Below are 12356 nucleotides of genomic sequence, written 5' to 3'. Positions count from 1 at the left end.
AAAAAAATTGCAAGGCAGAGGATGAATGAGGAGATAGCTAGTTTATATACACCATCAAGCGAAAATGATCTAGAAGAGCAATATAATAATGACTTGGAGATTACCACAAGAATAAGTTTACATTAAACATACCAGTGGGAACGCGGGTTTAGAATGCCTGGTGGTTATGACATGGGCATGCATGGTGGGCCTAGCTCAGACAAGCATGGCGGGCCCAACTCAAATATGTATGGAGGGGTTGGTGGTAATATGTATCAAGAAAAATCAGACGTTGAAGAAATTGTTTTTAGGTTACCTAGAAATGCCAGTATTGCAGGTCATGGTCGTATAGACCCATTTCTCTCAAAGCCTAAGTCACAACAAATGACCTTAAAAGGCATGGTTAAAGGTACAAGAAACATGTTGGGGAGATATGTTGGTAAATGGTTCTACGATAAAGGGATTCCCTTTGATGCACCCAATAGCCCATATTTTCCACCTATGGTCAGTACAATCTAGAGAGCCGGGCCCGGGGTAAAACCCCCGACGGCATATGAGCTCAGTGGACCAATATTAGATGAAAAGGTGGAGGAAGTTACAAAGTGGATTGAAGAATATAAATAGAGTTGGCCAAGGATAGGCATCATGAGTGATGGTTGGTTGAATAAAGTTAACAAAAAAGAGTTTTTAAACTTCTTGGCCTATTCCCCAAAAGGTGCTACTTTTTTGTCTAGCAAAGACGTATCAAGGACGAAGAAGGATGCAAACTTCTACGTACGACTATATGATCAGATCGTTGAGGAGGTGGGAGAAAAGCATGTAGTCCAGTTTATTACGGACAATGCGCGTGCATGTGTTTCTGCGGGTAGCAAGTTGACGGATAAGAGGAAGCATCTAGTATGGACCCCGTGTGCGGCACACAGCATTGATCTTATGTTAGAGGAGATCGGTGAGATCAAAATTGTGAAGGAGACTCTAGAGGAAGCAAGGTTGGTGTCGATATTTATATACAACCACTCTAAAATTTTATTTCTATTTAGAGAATACTCTAAGAAAAAAGAGATAATCAGGCCTGTCATAACCCGCTTTGCGACCGATTACTTAGCTGTGGACTCCATTCGGGAATCTAAAGGTGCATTAAAGAGATTGTTTACCTGTGAAGAGCGGTTAAATGACCGCCTCTCGAAGTCCAGTACCCATATAAAAGTGGACGACATAGTCTCAAATAGGACGTTCTGGTCTCGATGTTCTAGTGTTGTAGAGGCCACTGCCCCTTTGGTCACGGTGTTAAGAATGGTGGATGCTGACAAGAAAGCTACCATGGGCATCCTTTATGAAGGTATCGAGAGGGCGAAATCAGCTATTAGGGAGAAGTGTAGTTTTGCTAGTAAAGTGATCGAGATTATAGAAAGGAGGTGGAACACCAAATTTGGACGTCCAATTCATTATGCTAGGAAATATATATTTATATCATTAAAATGTTTCATTTTAAATCATTTTTTTATGAAATTGTAAAAGACATTTTTCTATTTATATATTTTCTAAGTTACTACTTCAACCCAAAATTTTTCTATTTGACACCTGAACATCCCACAAGATTATGGAAGGGGTCAGATACATTATTGCAAGACTGGAGAGAAGCCAACGAAACCAAGTAGCAGTAATACAAGAGGTATTATTTAATGTTTGGGTAAAAACTTCATTGAGTTGTTATATTTGTGAGGAATAATGCACTAAAACGAAATATATTTGTTTTAGCTTGCTATGTATAAGGATGCTATAGGATCTTTCGGAACTAAACTTGCCAGGAATTCTCGAACTAAGATGGATCCAGGTTATCCCCTCGCTAATATTTTGTTCATTCATATATTTAATCTTATAAATTGTTCTTACCCTTACAATGCTTTTTACATTTTAATCCAGCTGAATGGTGGGAGATATATAATACTGATGCACCTCACCTAAAGAGGATAGCAATCAAGGTGCTCTCCCATATATGTTCTACTACTGGCTGTGAGTGCAACTGAAGTACGTTCCAATGGTTGCACACTACTAGGAGGAATCGACTCGCTTCGGAGAAGCTTGATAAACTAGTCTACGTTCATTATAACTTAAACCTTCGAGAGCGACAAATAAGAAGGAAGCTTGAAGATTATGGGCCGATAGACTTAAACACAATATTTGTCGCAGACACAGTAGACCAATGGGTAGTAGAAGAGGAGGAACCAGTGTTACACAAGAGAGCGTTCCGTGAGGCTATCGGTGAGGAAGATCTGGAAGAAGGTGATGAGCAGCATGAAAGAGGAAGCAGCCAGCCAACGTATCCACAATTCGTCGGAGATGTCGGTGATATTGCACCTAATGAGGGAGAGTGGAAAGGGGGTCTAAGGGAAAATGAGAGAGATGATGTTTCTGAGGCCACCCTATCCCAGCCATATTATTTACATATCGAGTCCTAACAGCAACAGTGTAGGGATGAGTACGACAGTGTAGGTGAGCATGAAGGATGGACAAGCTTCGGGGATTTTGGATTGGGAACACAACAGAACACTAACACTCAGGGATTTGGGTATAGTAAGACGCTTGCTAATATTGATGATTCGTTTTTAGATCGAATCAATGAATTGTCAAACGAATTCAATCAATGGCACCAGCGTGACCAAGAAGAAGAACGACGTCGTCTGTCATTTTATTTTTAGATCGTATGTTACTAATTGTATGCTTTATTGTAGTCCATATATGTTGATACTAATTCCATGATAATTCTATGTTTATCCTTTTGTGTGATGTAAATTAAATGATAAATAGTAGTTCATGTAGGGAAATAACATATCAATATTTGCATATTCATGCAAAGAAATGAAAATTCTTAATGTAATATCCTCATTTCTTGTTGAATTCCTAAAAAACAATATTTATAATGAATTTTAATAATTTTTTCGGATTTTTTTGAAGCGTTATTCTAACCGATTCACCCGATTGGCCGATCCGAATAGGTTTTTCAAGTGCCCGATCCCAGCCACCGATCCTCTTTTTAAACCGTTGGAAAATTGTGTGCACCTCTTATTAAAGGTTAACACTCTCTCATCAGTCGTTACAAATTGACAAGTATAAAGGTAAAGTTTAGATGGAAAATGGCAGTTTTTTTTGCAACACAAAAGGTAAAAGCTAGGGGAAATTATCGCAAATATACTTTAATTTAAGTTTAATTGAAAAAAAAAATCTAAACTTTCGTTTATCTCGTCTACACCATTTTTCCTCATTTTCGACTTTTTTTAGACCAAAATGACCTTCGTGACAGTCTTAGTACTGTAATACATATCATTTTATACTGTATTTAAAATAGCGTAGTAACTTCAAGTAATATTACGGTACTTTAAGTACCGCAAAGCTCTAGCCATGACCGTGACGCCAATTACTGTAGTTTAAGTACTGTAAAAACTAAAACCCATTATACAACATTTTATCATTTTTTTCATTCTAGTTATATTTATCTCTTTCATCTCTAATTCTTTTTATGTTTATCTTTTCTTTCTCTCTCTAATTCTTTTTAATATGAGTAATGATCTTATGAGACCCTCTCACACTTATGTGTGTAGGACCCCAGAGGATCACTATTAAATAAAACATATGAATTTTTTTAAAAGGTTTTAGTATCAAATCATGCTCTTTTTTTTTTGCTTTTTAATAAAATAAAAAATATTTATTTATTTATTAAGAAAATAGATTGTGTATGGCGGGACTTAAACCATTGTCATGAAAGTGTAGAGGAGTGCATGGTAACCGAAAAGCCATGCCCATTCTGTAACGTGAATGCATAGGGGCATGCATGATAACCAAAGAGCCAATCTAAACCCAAGTTTAAATAGGTGGCCATATATAATACATTGATATTTAAAAATTTTGGTTTTTCAAGGATAAAAATGAGCAATTTTGTCTTGTTTTTTAAAAAAATATTATGAACTCAAACAACAGACATGTATTTTCGTCTTAAAAAAAAATGGGCGCCATTTGTATAGAGCCGAGGCTCTAAACAATCAAAATAAAGCACACCTTCAAATAGTATCGAGAAATGTGGTTTCAGTATTGGAAATTTTTTGATTGCCTTAAAATATATTTTCATATTTAATTATTAAATTTGAAGCTTCAAAAATAGTGTAGATCAATAAGATATATAAAAACTTGAAAATCTTGAAAATTGACAGTCCAAAAATTTGTTACAAAATGCACTACTTCTAAAACTTGAATTCCATTTTTGTTTCTCATGTCCATGCATCTTAAAGTCGAGATGATTAATTTGATGATATTTGAGCATCAAAACAATCTCTTCTAGTATAATTTTTGAAGTGGGCTTTAATGTGATTGTTTGGAGCCTAAGCTCTATATAAACTTTTTCCAAAAATAATATAATGGATACTTACGTATTTTTTTCCAATATTAATAAATGAGTAATGGTCCTAGGAGACCCTCCCACACCCTATTACTTCAAATGACCACCATTAAATTTGACATAGATTTTTAATAAAGCCAAATCCCTCATCTATATAGTAATTTTTTTAAAGGTCTCCATCAAATTTAATTGTAATCTTTTAAATGTAAAAAATTTTGCATACATGGGTGTGGAGTATCACTACTCCTAAAAAAAATATAGTATTTTACTTTATTTTATTTAGAATAAATATTTTAGTATTGGCAGGTATCTGCATAGTACATACGCGGTAATTCCCTATTGCGCCTCGTCTTCTGTGTCCGTCTGCACTTCCGGCGCGTTTCCTTTACCCACCAATTATTACTTTCCTCTTTTCCGAATCCTAACAACGCCCCTGCCTCTCCTCTTTCTTATGCCAAACGCTAAACCCTAGAAACTGAAAATTTCCCTCCCATGGCCCCCTAAACCTAGAAACTGAAATCTTACCTCCCATGGCCCCCAAGACGAAGTCATCGTCTTCCTCCTCCTCTGAGAGTTCCTGCTCCTCCTCTGAACAGGATGATAAATTGCAGTATGAGTCTAAGCCCACAGTCCGTCGCGCGGAATCCGCTCCCTCTGAAGATGAGGAATCTGGGGAAGGTAAAGAAGAATCGGAGGAGGAAGGCGATAATGAAGAAGATTCAGAATCCGAGGGTGAGAAGGCGAAGCCACCTACTAAGGCTCACTCCTCCTCCAAAATCAAAGACGATGAAGAATCAGAATCCGAGGGTGAGAAGGCGAAGCCACCCACTAAGGCCCGGTCCTCCACTACCCGCTCCTCCTTCAAAGACAAAGACAAAGGGAACTCTGGTAACCTGCCCACCTCTTACTCAGCCAAGCCCGGCTCCAAGCCCACTGATTCCCCTAAGTCCAGGCCCACCAAGCCTCCTCCCTCGAAACGATCTGAACCCACGAAATCTGGACAAGATGATCACAAAAAGAGGAAGCTCTCCGAGGTAAATCCTGAAGGAGGTGGTAGGCATCTTGTTCACAGGATTTGGAATGTTGCCGAAGAGATCGATCTTCTCAAAGGGTTCCTCGACTATTCGAAGAAGTACCCGAACGGCCTTCAAGACCATGCGGCCATCTACGAGTTTGTTCAGAAGTCACTTAACAGTGACGGCAATAAATCTCAGACTCAGGTTTCTGAGAAGCTCAGGAGGCTCAGGTACAAGTACCAGAACAATCTTGGGAGGGAGGAAGCAGGAAAAGATGTTACCTTCAGGACCCCAGAGGAGCAGGAGGCTTATGAGATCTCTAAGAAGATTTGGGCGGATCTGAAAACTAGAGAGGACGCTGAATTCGAAGAGAACAACTCCCAAAACCCTGTTTCGCACACAAAGATGAGACACAATTCCAAGGCAAAGGCAGTTAAGAAGGAGAATGTTCAGAACCATGTGGAGGGTTGTAAAGTGCCCGAACTGATGGATCTAGACTTGAGGTTGGTTAGTGAGTGGGTTCACCCTGGATTTATGCTAGAGTTCGGTGGGCTAGGGTTTGTTGGGGGGCAGGGGCTTGCGAAGAGGGTATTGGGGTCAATGGATAAATCGAAGTTGAAGACATTGGAGGAGAAGTGGAGGAAGCAGCAGATGTTGGAGATGGATGCCTACTTGAAGAGGGTGGAGCTGGTGCACGAGCAAACAAAGTTAATGGTGGAAACGCTTGAGTCGATGGGTTCATAGTTCCACTTATAGATGCAAAGGTTAGTTTATAATTAATTTGTGATTTGTTGTTGGACTCGTTTTCCTTTTTCTGTTTATGTTTTCGGTTTAATGGGTTTGTTTTTTCTTTTTCTGTTTATGTTTTCGGTTTAATGGTTTTGCTTTATAATGGTTGGCTTGTCTTTCAATATGGTGCATCTCCTTTCTGTTTTTTTTTTTAACAAACAATAACATCTTTATTCCTTAAGACTTCACATATTACATCAATATAATGCCAATCGGTCATTACAACAGAACTTCACAGATTACTTCAATATAAATGCTAATTGGTCATTACAACAGAATTATAGGATCATCAAAAAATGAAAATAACAAAAGAAACTACATTATTGTTAGGGCCTCAGCAATCTTTCTCTTGTTCTCGCTGTGCCTCGCTCTATGATATCTTTTTGTTATGCATGATGGATTTTTTTTTTTTTTTTTTTGACATGGTGAAATAGGAATTGAACTTGAGATGTTGTTCTATGAAAACCTAGCTGCTACCGCCTTGACCCAAGCCCAATTCCTTATGCATGATGGATTTTAGGCAGCTGGCCAGGCCCAGCACCCAAACGGGTGCCCAAAACCTCAAGCTATATGCATATATATTGACTGTGGAAACGCACATATATGCATATATTTGTGTCAATTTTGTAATTTATTGCATTGGAAATATTGTTACATTTTTTTATATATAAATATATGACATATCTCATGATTAGAATAAACTTGTTCAAATTTCAAAAATTCAAACCATTTTCAAAAAAATTTAAAGTCTGATAGGGTATGTATCAGTAATGGTCTCTGACACTCCATATGAGAAAATAATTCCAATGAAAAAAGAAAAGTTTAGGAAGATTGTTCAAACCACAAAAAATACTCTTGATTCTCATATTCTCAGAAATAGGTATTAGCTAAGAGATTGAGGGCTTATAAAAGAAAAGTTTAGGAAGATTCTTCAAACCATAAAAAATACTTTTGATTCTTAGATTCTTATTAGCTAAAAGGTTGAGTGCTTATGAGAGTGTTCTTTTAACTTTGGGGGTTAGAAAATAACCCTCATGACGTATTTAAACCTTTTTAGGGTCAAAATTATCTCCTTTGCCCTTCTTTGGGTCAAAAATTATCTTTGCCTGCCTAACCCGCTTGGGTGCCTGCCCAAGTACAATTGCCCAAAAGGGCAAAATTATCTCCTTTGCCTGCCCAAGTACAATTGCCCAAAATGGAGCCCAAAATGGAGCGCCCAGGTCTAGGCGGCGGCCAGAGGGCTCTTCGTCGCCTAGGTGCCAGGCAGACTGTTTCCTAGAACATTGGATGTTGATGTCCCCTATGTTTTAGCAAATTACAAGTAATTTGATTTTTATTTAATCTTCTTATACGTTTTCAATGGTCTAAGAAGGGTGAGGACAACTTTCTAGCCGAAGGTGTCTTGGGCGCCTAGCCGTCGGGTTCTAGAACATTAGATGTTGATCTCTCCTATGTTTTAGCAATTTAAAAGTAATCTGTTTGATTTTTATTTACTCTTCGTAGACCTTTTTAATGGTCTAAGAAGGGTGAGGACCTTAAACTCTCCCATAACCTGTCCCAAGCCTGGGTAGATATAGGAGGTGAGTTGCATTAGGTAGGCAGCCATTATAATTCGGTATAATAAATTTTTAATTTTTCAATTTGAGAAAAATATATTTCTCAAATTACAAGATTAAAATCATGATTTTCTATACTAGTTTTATCTATGAAACTTTTTTTTAAAAATAACATTATCAGACTCGGTATTCATGAGCGAATAATTTGTCCTACTTTTTTCATAAAACATTTTGGTATCTAACATCCCTGTATCTATTTTTTATCTATATCAATAATCTACAATCTAGAATAATCTATAACATTATCTAAAATCTATTTATATAATAACTCTATAATTTTTAGAAATATCTAATTTATATAATGAGTAATGATCCTATCCGTCTCTGCCACACCTTGGGGCATAGGACACTTAAGGATCACCATTGGGTCCTGGATCTAATCCCAAGAATAGGATTGGGCTTTACCGGTTAACTTGCTCCCAAGCAGGTAACTGGTGAACCAATGAGACCCACAATATCTCTTTCCCAGTGCTATTCAAAACTCTCTCGCTCTCTCACTACACTAGCAGTTCTCTCCCTCTATAAAAGAGTGGTAGGCTGGAGTTCTCGCTACAAAGGCAGAAAACCCAAGGCAACAGTCTCTCTTTCTCGAGCAACTCTTGCTCTCTCTGAAGTTTTTATTAAATAGGAATGACATAACGCAATCGGCACTCTCTCTCTCTCTCCCATGAGCAACTGTCGCTCTATCTCTATTTTTTATAGACTAGGAATGACTTAATGCAATCAGCATGATGAGGAGGATTCTGCATTTCTTTTGCATATCAAGATTCCATCTCTCCTTACATGGAAATTTCCTTTATGTTCTCATATAAAGAAATGTCTTTATTTTTCTCATATAAGGATTGTATTTGTTTTGCAGCTTTAGCTGATTTTGAATGGGAAAGTATCGGTTGTTGCTTGGAATTTTTGTAGGTTCTCCAAGTGTTGACAGTAGAGGTCCAAGAAGGATGGGTTACTTTGAATTCTATTGCTGAACAAAGACAAATCTTTTTTTCAAGAAACTGAGCAAGACAATGTCATATTTTAATCCAAAAATATTGTAAGGGATATATCTCGTGTTTTGCCATTTTGTGCTTCTCAATTTGTAGCAGTTCATAATGCCTGACTTGATAATCTGATTTTTATCAGCAATAAAAATTGGTTTTATGTTTTCTATGTGCCGAAATTTTCTAACCATTCTTGTTGTTTATGTGTGTCTGGGTATTTGAGAGAGAGAGATGAGAGAGAGTTGCTGGCGCTTGTCATGAATTTGGATGTTTGTAATGGTGACATCTTTCATATTGCTTGGATTTCTTGGTGACTGCATTGAACATGAAATTCAATGCCCATGATGCCACCAACCAAGCCTGGTGGCGTCTCATTTGCCATTCCAATCCCCTGTTGATTTGGTGCCCAATATTTTAGAAGGAAACATTCAGATGAAAAAACCAATGAACATTGTGCTTTGCTGACATTCTCTAATGCTTTCTTTGTAGAAAATAAATCCCAAATCTTTTATAGAACTTCTAAATCGATGTATAAGAATTTGAACAAAAGAAATCTCGCTTTGTCATGCATAGCACAAGTTTTCATCGACATTGCACAAACTAATTACCAATAGAGGACACGTATAATCCAATGAAATGAATACATGTCGACCAAAAAGAGAGAGATGTAGAGGGATCTACAGTTGTGGATGGGGTTGAGAATCGGGTTTGGATCTACCTGGAACTGGATTTGAATACTTCAGAAGGGATCCAAATCAAGATCCGAATCTAGATCCAAATCTGATTGGATCCAAAATGTTAAGATCTAGATCTGGATCCAAAAACTATACATAAGACCTGTATCCAAATCTGGATCTCAAGAGTAGAACTTTTCCAACCAGAATGCTGATCTGTTCCAGGAAAAGGCACTAAAAAAGGACTCTTATATTCCCGTTTTAACAGAGTTTACAAGTCTTAACCTTCTAAAAAAAAAAACATAGAAAAGCTCTCCTGGTCCACCATTTTTTAAACTTCAACGCTTGAATCTTAGATCCAAAGCAAAAAAGAGAATAATGAGTGAGAAGAAACTTCCTACTCCGCCATAGTCATCAGATAACAAGCACTAGCAAGCATGAATGCAAAGGAATACTCAACACCGGTGTGATCACCACATTTTCATTAATCATTATGATCATTGAGAAAGTGCATCATCATTGAACCTGAAAATACACTTGCAAATTGAATCCCAAACATTAAGAAATCCTGCTCGCACTAAAATATGGAGAAATTATTTTTATAAATGTCCCCACAAAACCTAGGATCAAGCACTAGATCTTTATAAGAATCAATCCTTCGGCCATAAGATCTGGTTTCTCCGTGAGTTTTCACCATCTTCTCAGGATCCATGGCTAGAAACAGTGGCAACGTGGAGAAACAATAGAGAAACCGTGGGGAAGATAGGATGGGAGGTCCAATGGAGGAAGGAAGAGAAAAGGCGAAGTTATAGAGAAGACTGGAAGGGAAATACGGGGTTTAGTGGCCGAAGGGAGTGAGTGCAAACTTGTGTCGATGAGAGAGAGAGGAAAACAAGGTTTAATGGGAGAAGGGAGATAAAGGTAAATCTATAAAAAAAAGTTCCAATTATAAACTCCAGACAGGTTCCCCAAATCAACAAGACATGGGATTTTTTACTTGTGGTATAGACTGTCCAAAATTGCCATACACCCTAACATCGCATATCTATCATGTTATAATTGACATAGAGAGGCTTATGCGTAACTTTCTATGGGTGACTCAAAAAATTCCACCTGTTGCGGTGGGATAAGGTATGTACGCCTAAAAAAGAAGGCGGCCTGGGTCTAAGAAAGATTAAACTAGTCAATTAGGTGCTGTTATACAAGTGGTGGTGGAGGCGTCTAAGATTTAAATATCAACTTTGGTATTAGGTGATTGGGGCAAAATATGGGGTAGACAGATTCCAAATGTGGGTTGGAAAGCGAAGTAATAATAGTTGCTTTTCTCCCTGTGAGAATGCCATCACCTATTGTAAAGCTTTGATTCATAGGGATATCCGGTGGAGTCTTGGTAATGGCCGGAACATTTCTTTATGGAACCATAAGTGGCTTGGTGGTGCTCCATTGAAATTAATGTTCTCATTAGTTTTCCACCGTATGGAGAATAAAAATGCCTTTATACATGATTTATTGATTGGAAAGGGGGAAAAAAGGATTGGGAGATTAACTTCATATACAATAGGGTTTCAGAAGCTACACTATCCCAATTTTCTGAGTTACTGTTGTTGTTAAGAGAGGTATATATCCCTTATGATGATGATGCAGAGGATGAGGTGATTTGGGATCTTGCTAAAGATGACCAGTTTTCAGTTAAATTAATGTATGATCTCCTCTTTCATGCTAGGTGGCGTTGGACAATGCCGGAGTTAGCCCGCATTTGGGAGTGGTCAGTTCCTCTGAAGGTGCATGCTTTCCTTTGGCTGGTTATAAAAGATAAGGTCCTTACTACTGACAATCTTATCAAAAGAGGTAAGATCTTGCCTAATATATGTCTTCTTTATAAGAGTGATGTGGAAACTGGCCCCCATCTTTTTCTGCATTGCCCTTACTCTTATGATATTTGGTGCTGGTTTTTTTGACAGTTAGGTTCCCCTTTGTCTTACCTGCAGATGTTATGGGAGTCTTGCATGCTCTTTCGGTCCCTTCTTGACCTCAAATTGGTGCGCTATTATTTGGCAAATAGGTCGAGGGGTGATTCTTTTGGAAATTTGGAAAGAACGAAACCGAAGAGTATTTGAGGGGGGCTCATTGCCTTGGAATAGCATGTTGGAGAAGATCCTCCATTCTGTCTGTATGTACTTATCGGTTCATAAGGTGGGGAAAGAGATTGTTGAGGTTCAAATTATCTGCTCTTTTCCAGTTAGGATGCTGCAAGGTGAGACCCATTGGAAGATGGTCTCCTCCAGTCAGAGGGGTGTTTAAATTGAATTTTGGTGGGAGTTCATATGGAAATTCAGGGGTTGCGGGTTATGGAGGTGTTGTTAGGGATTGGGAGGGTTAGATCTTGTTTTCTTGTACATGGCCGTTAGGGGTAAAGACATCGAACTTTGCTGAAGTTTATACTGTTGTTCAAGGTCTTCATCTCTTCAGGGATAAGAATTTTGGGACAAGGTGTATTGTAGAAGGGGATTCTTTGAACGTTAGCAGCTGGTGCAAAAAGGAGAAGAAAGTTCTATGGGAACTCAGATTTTTCTTGTTGAAAACGTTGGATCTCTATGGGCTTTTATCCTTTTCCTTTTTTCATGTCTTTGGGGTGGTAAATGGCATAGCGGATTCCCTTACTAAACAGGTTTCTTCTCTTGCTAATTTGGTGGTTTCTAATGTTCTCCTTTCCTAATCTGTTATATTACTTTAATAATTGAATAAAATTTATAGAATTTTCTTAAAAAAATATATAGTTTTAAAAACCGAATTCGATCCGCCTACATGCAGATTCGATCTGAATTTCTATTAGAATCTAAAATTTGGATCCAAATGTGAATTTTATAACCAAAGCTTGGATCCATATCTGGATCTAGATAGGATCT

At 37.9% G+C, this 12356-nt stretch overlaps 1 protein-coding gene across 2 annotated transcripts; it reads left to right on the top strand.

Moving 5' to 3' along the window:
* The first annotated feature begins 3195 nt into the window (after nt 1-3195).
* On the top strand, nt 3196-8943 carry LOC18426788 (putative transcription factor At5g28040). Of its 2 annotated transcripts, none has more exons than XM_011622323.3 (2): nt 3196-6149; nt 8703-8943. In XM_011622323.3, exon 1 carries the CDS (start codon nt 4900-4902, stop codon nt 6127-6129), a length of 1230 nt encoding a protein of 409 aa, XP_011620625.1. In that variant the 5' UTR covers nt 3196-4899; the 3' UTR covers nt 6130-6149; nt 8703-8943. The 2 variants fall into 2 exon arrangements, with proteins under 2 accessions (XP_011620625.1, XP_006833491.1); XM_006833428.4 differs by having other exon boundaries at nt 8650-8943.
* Nucleotides 8944-12356: the final 3413 nt, after the last annotated feature.

The sequence above is a fragment of the Amborella trichopoda genome, chromosome 7, assembly GCF_054954075.1.
Source record: "Amborella trichopoda isolate Santa Cruz 75 chromosome 7, AtrichopodaSantaCruz75HAP2 v2.0, whole genome shotgun sequence".
Classification (NCBI taxonomy): domain Eukaryota; kingdom Viridiplantae; phylum Streptophyta; class Magnoliopsida; order Amborellales; family Amborellaceae; genus Amborella; species Amborella trichopoda.
This window is presented reverse-complemented; position numbering and strand designations above follow the sequence as displayed.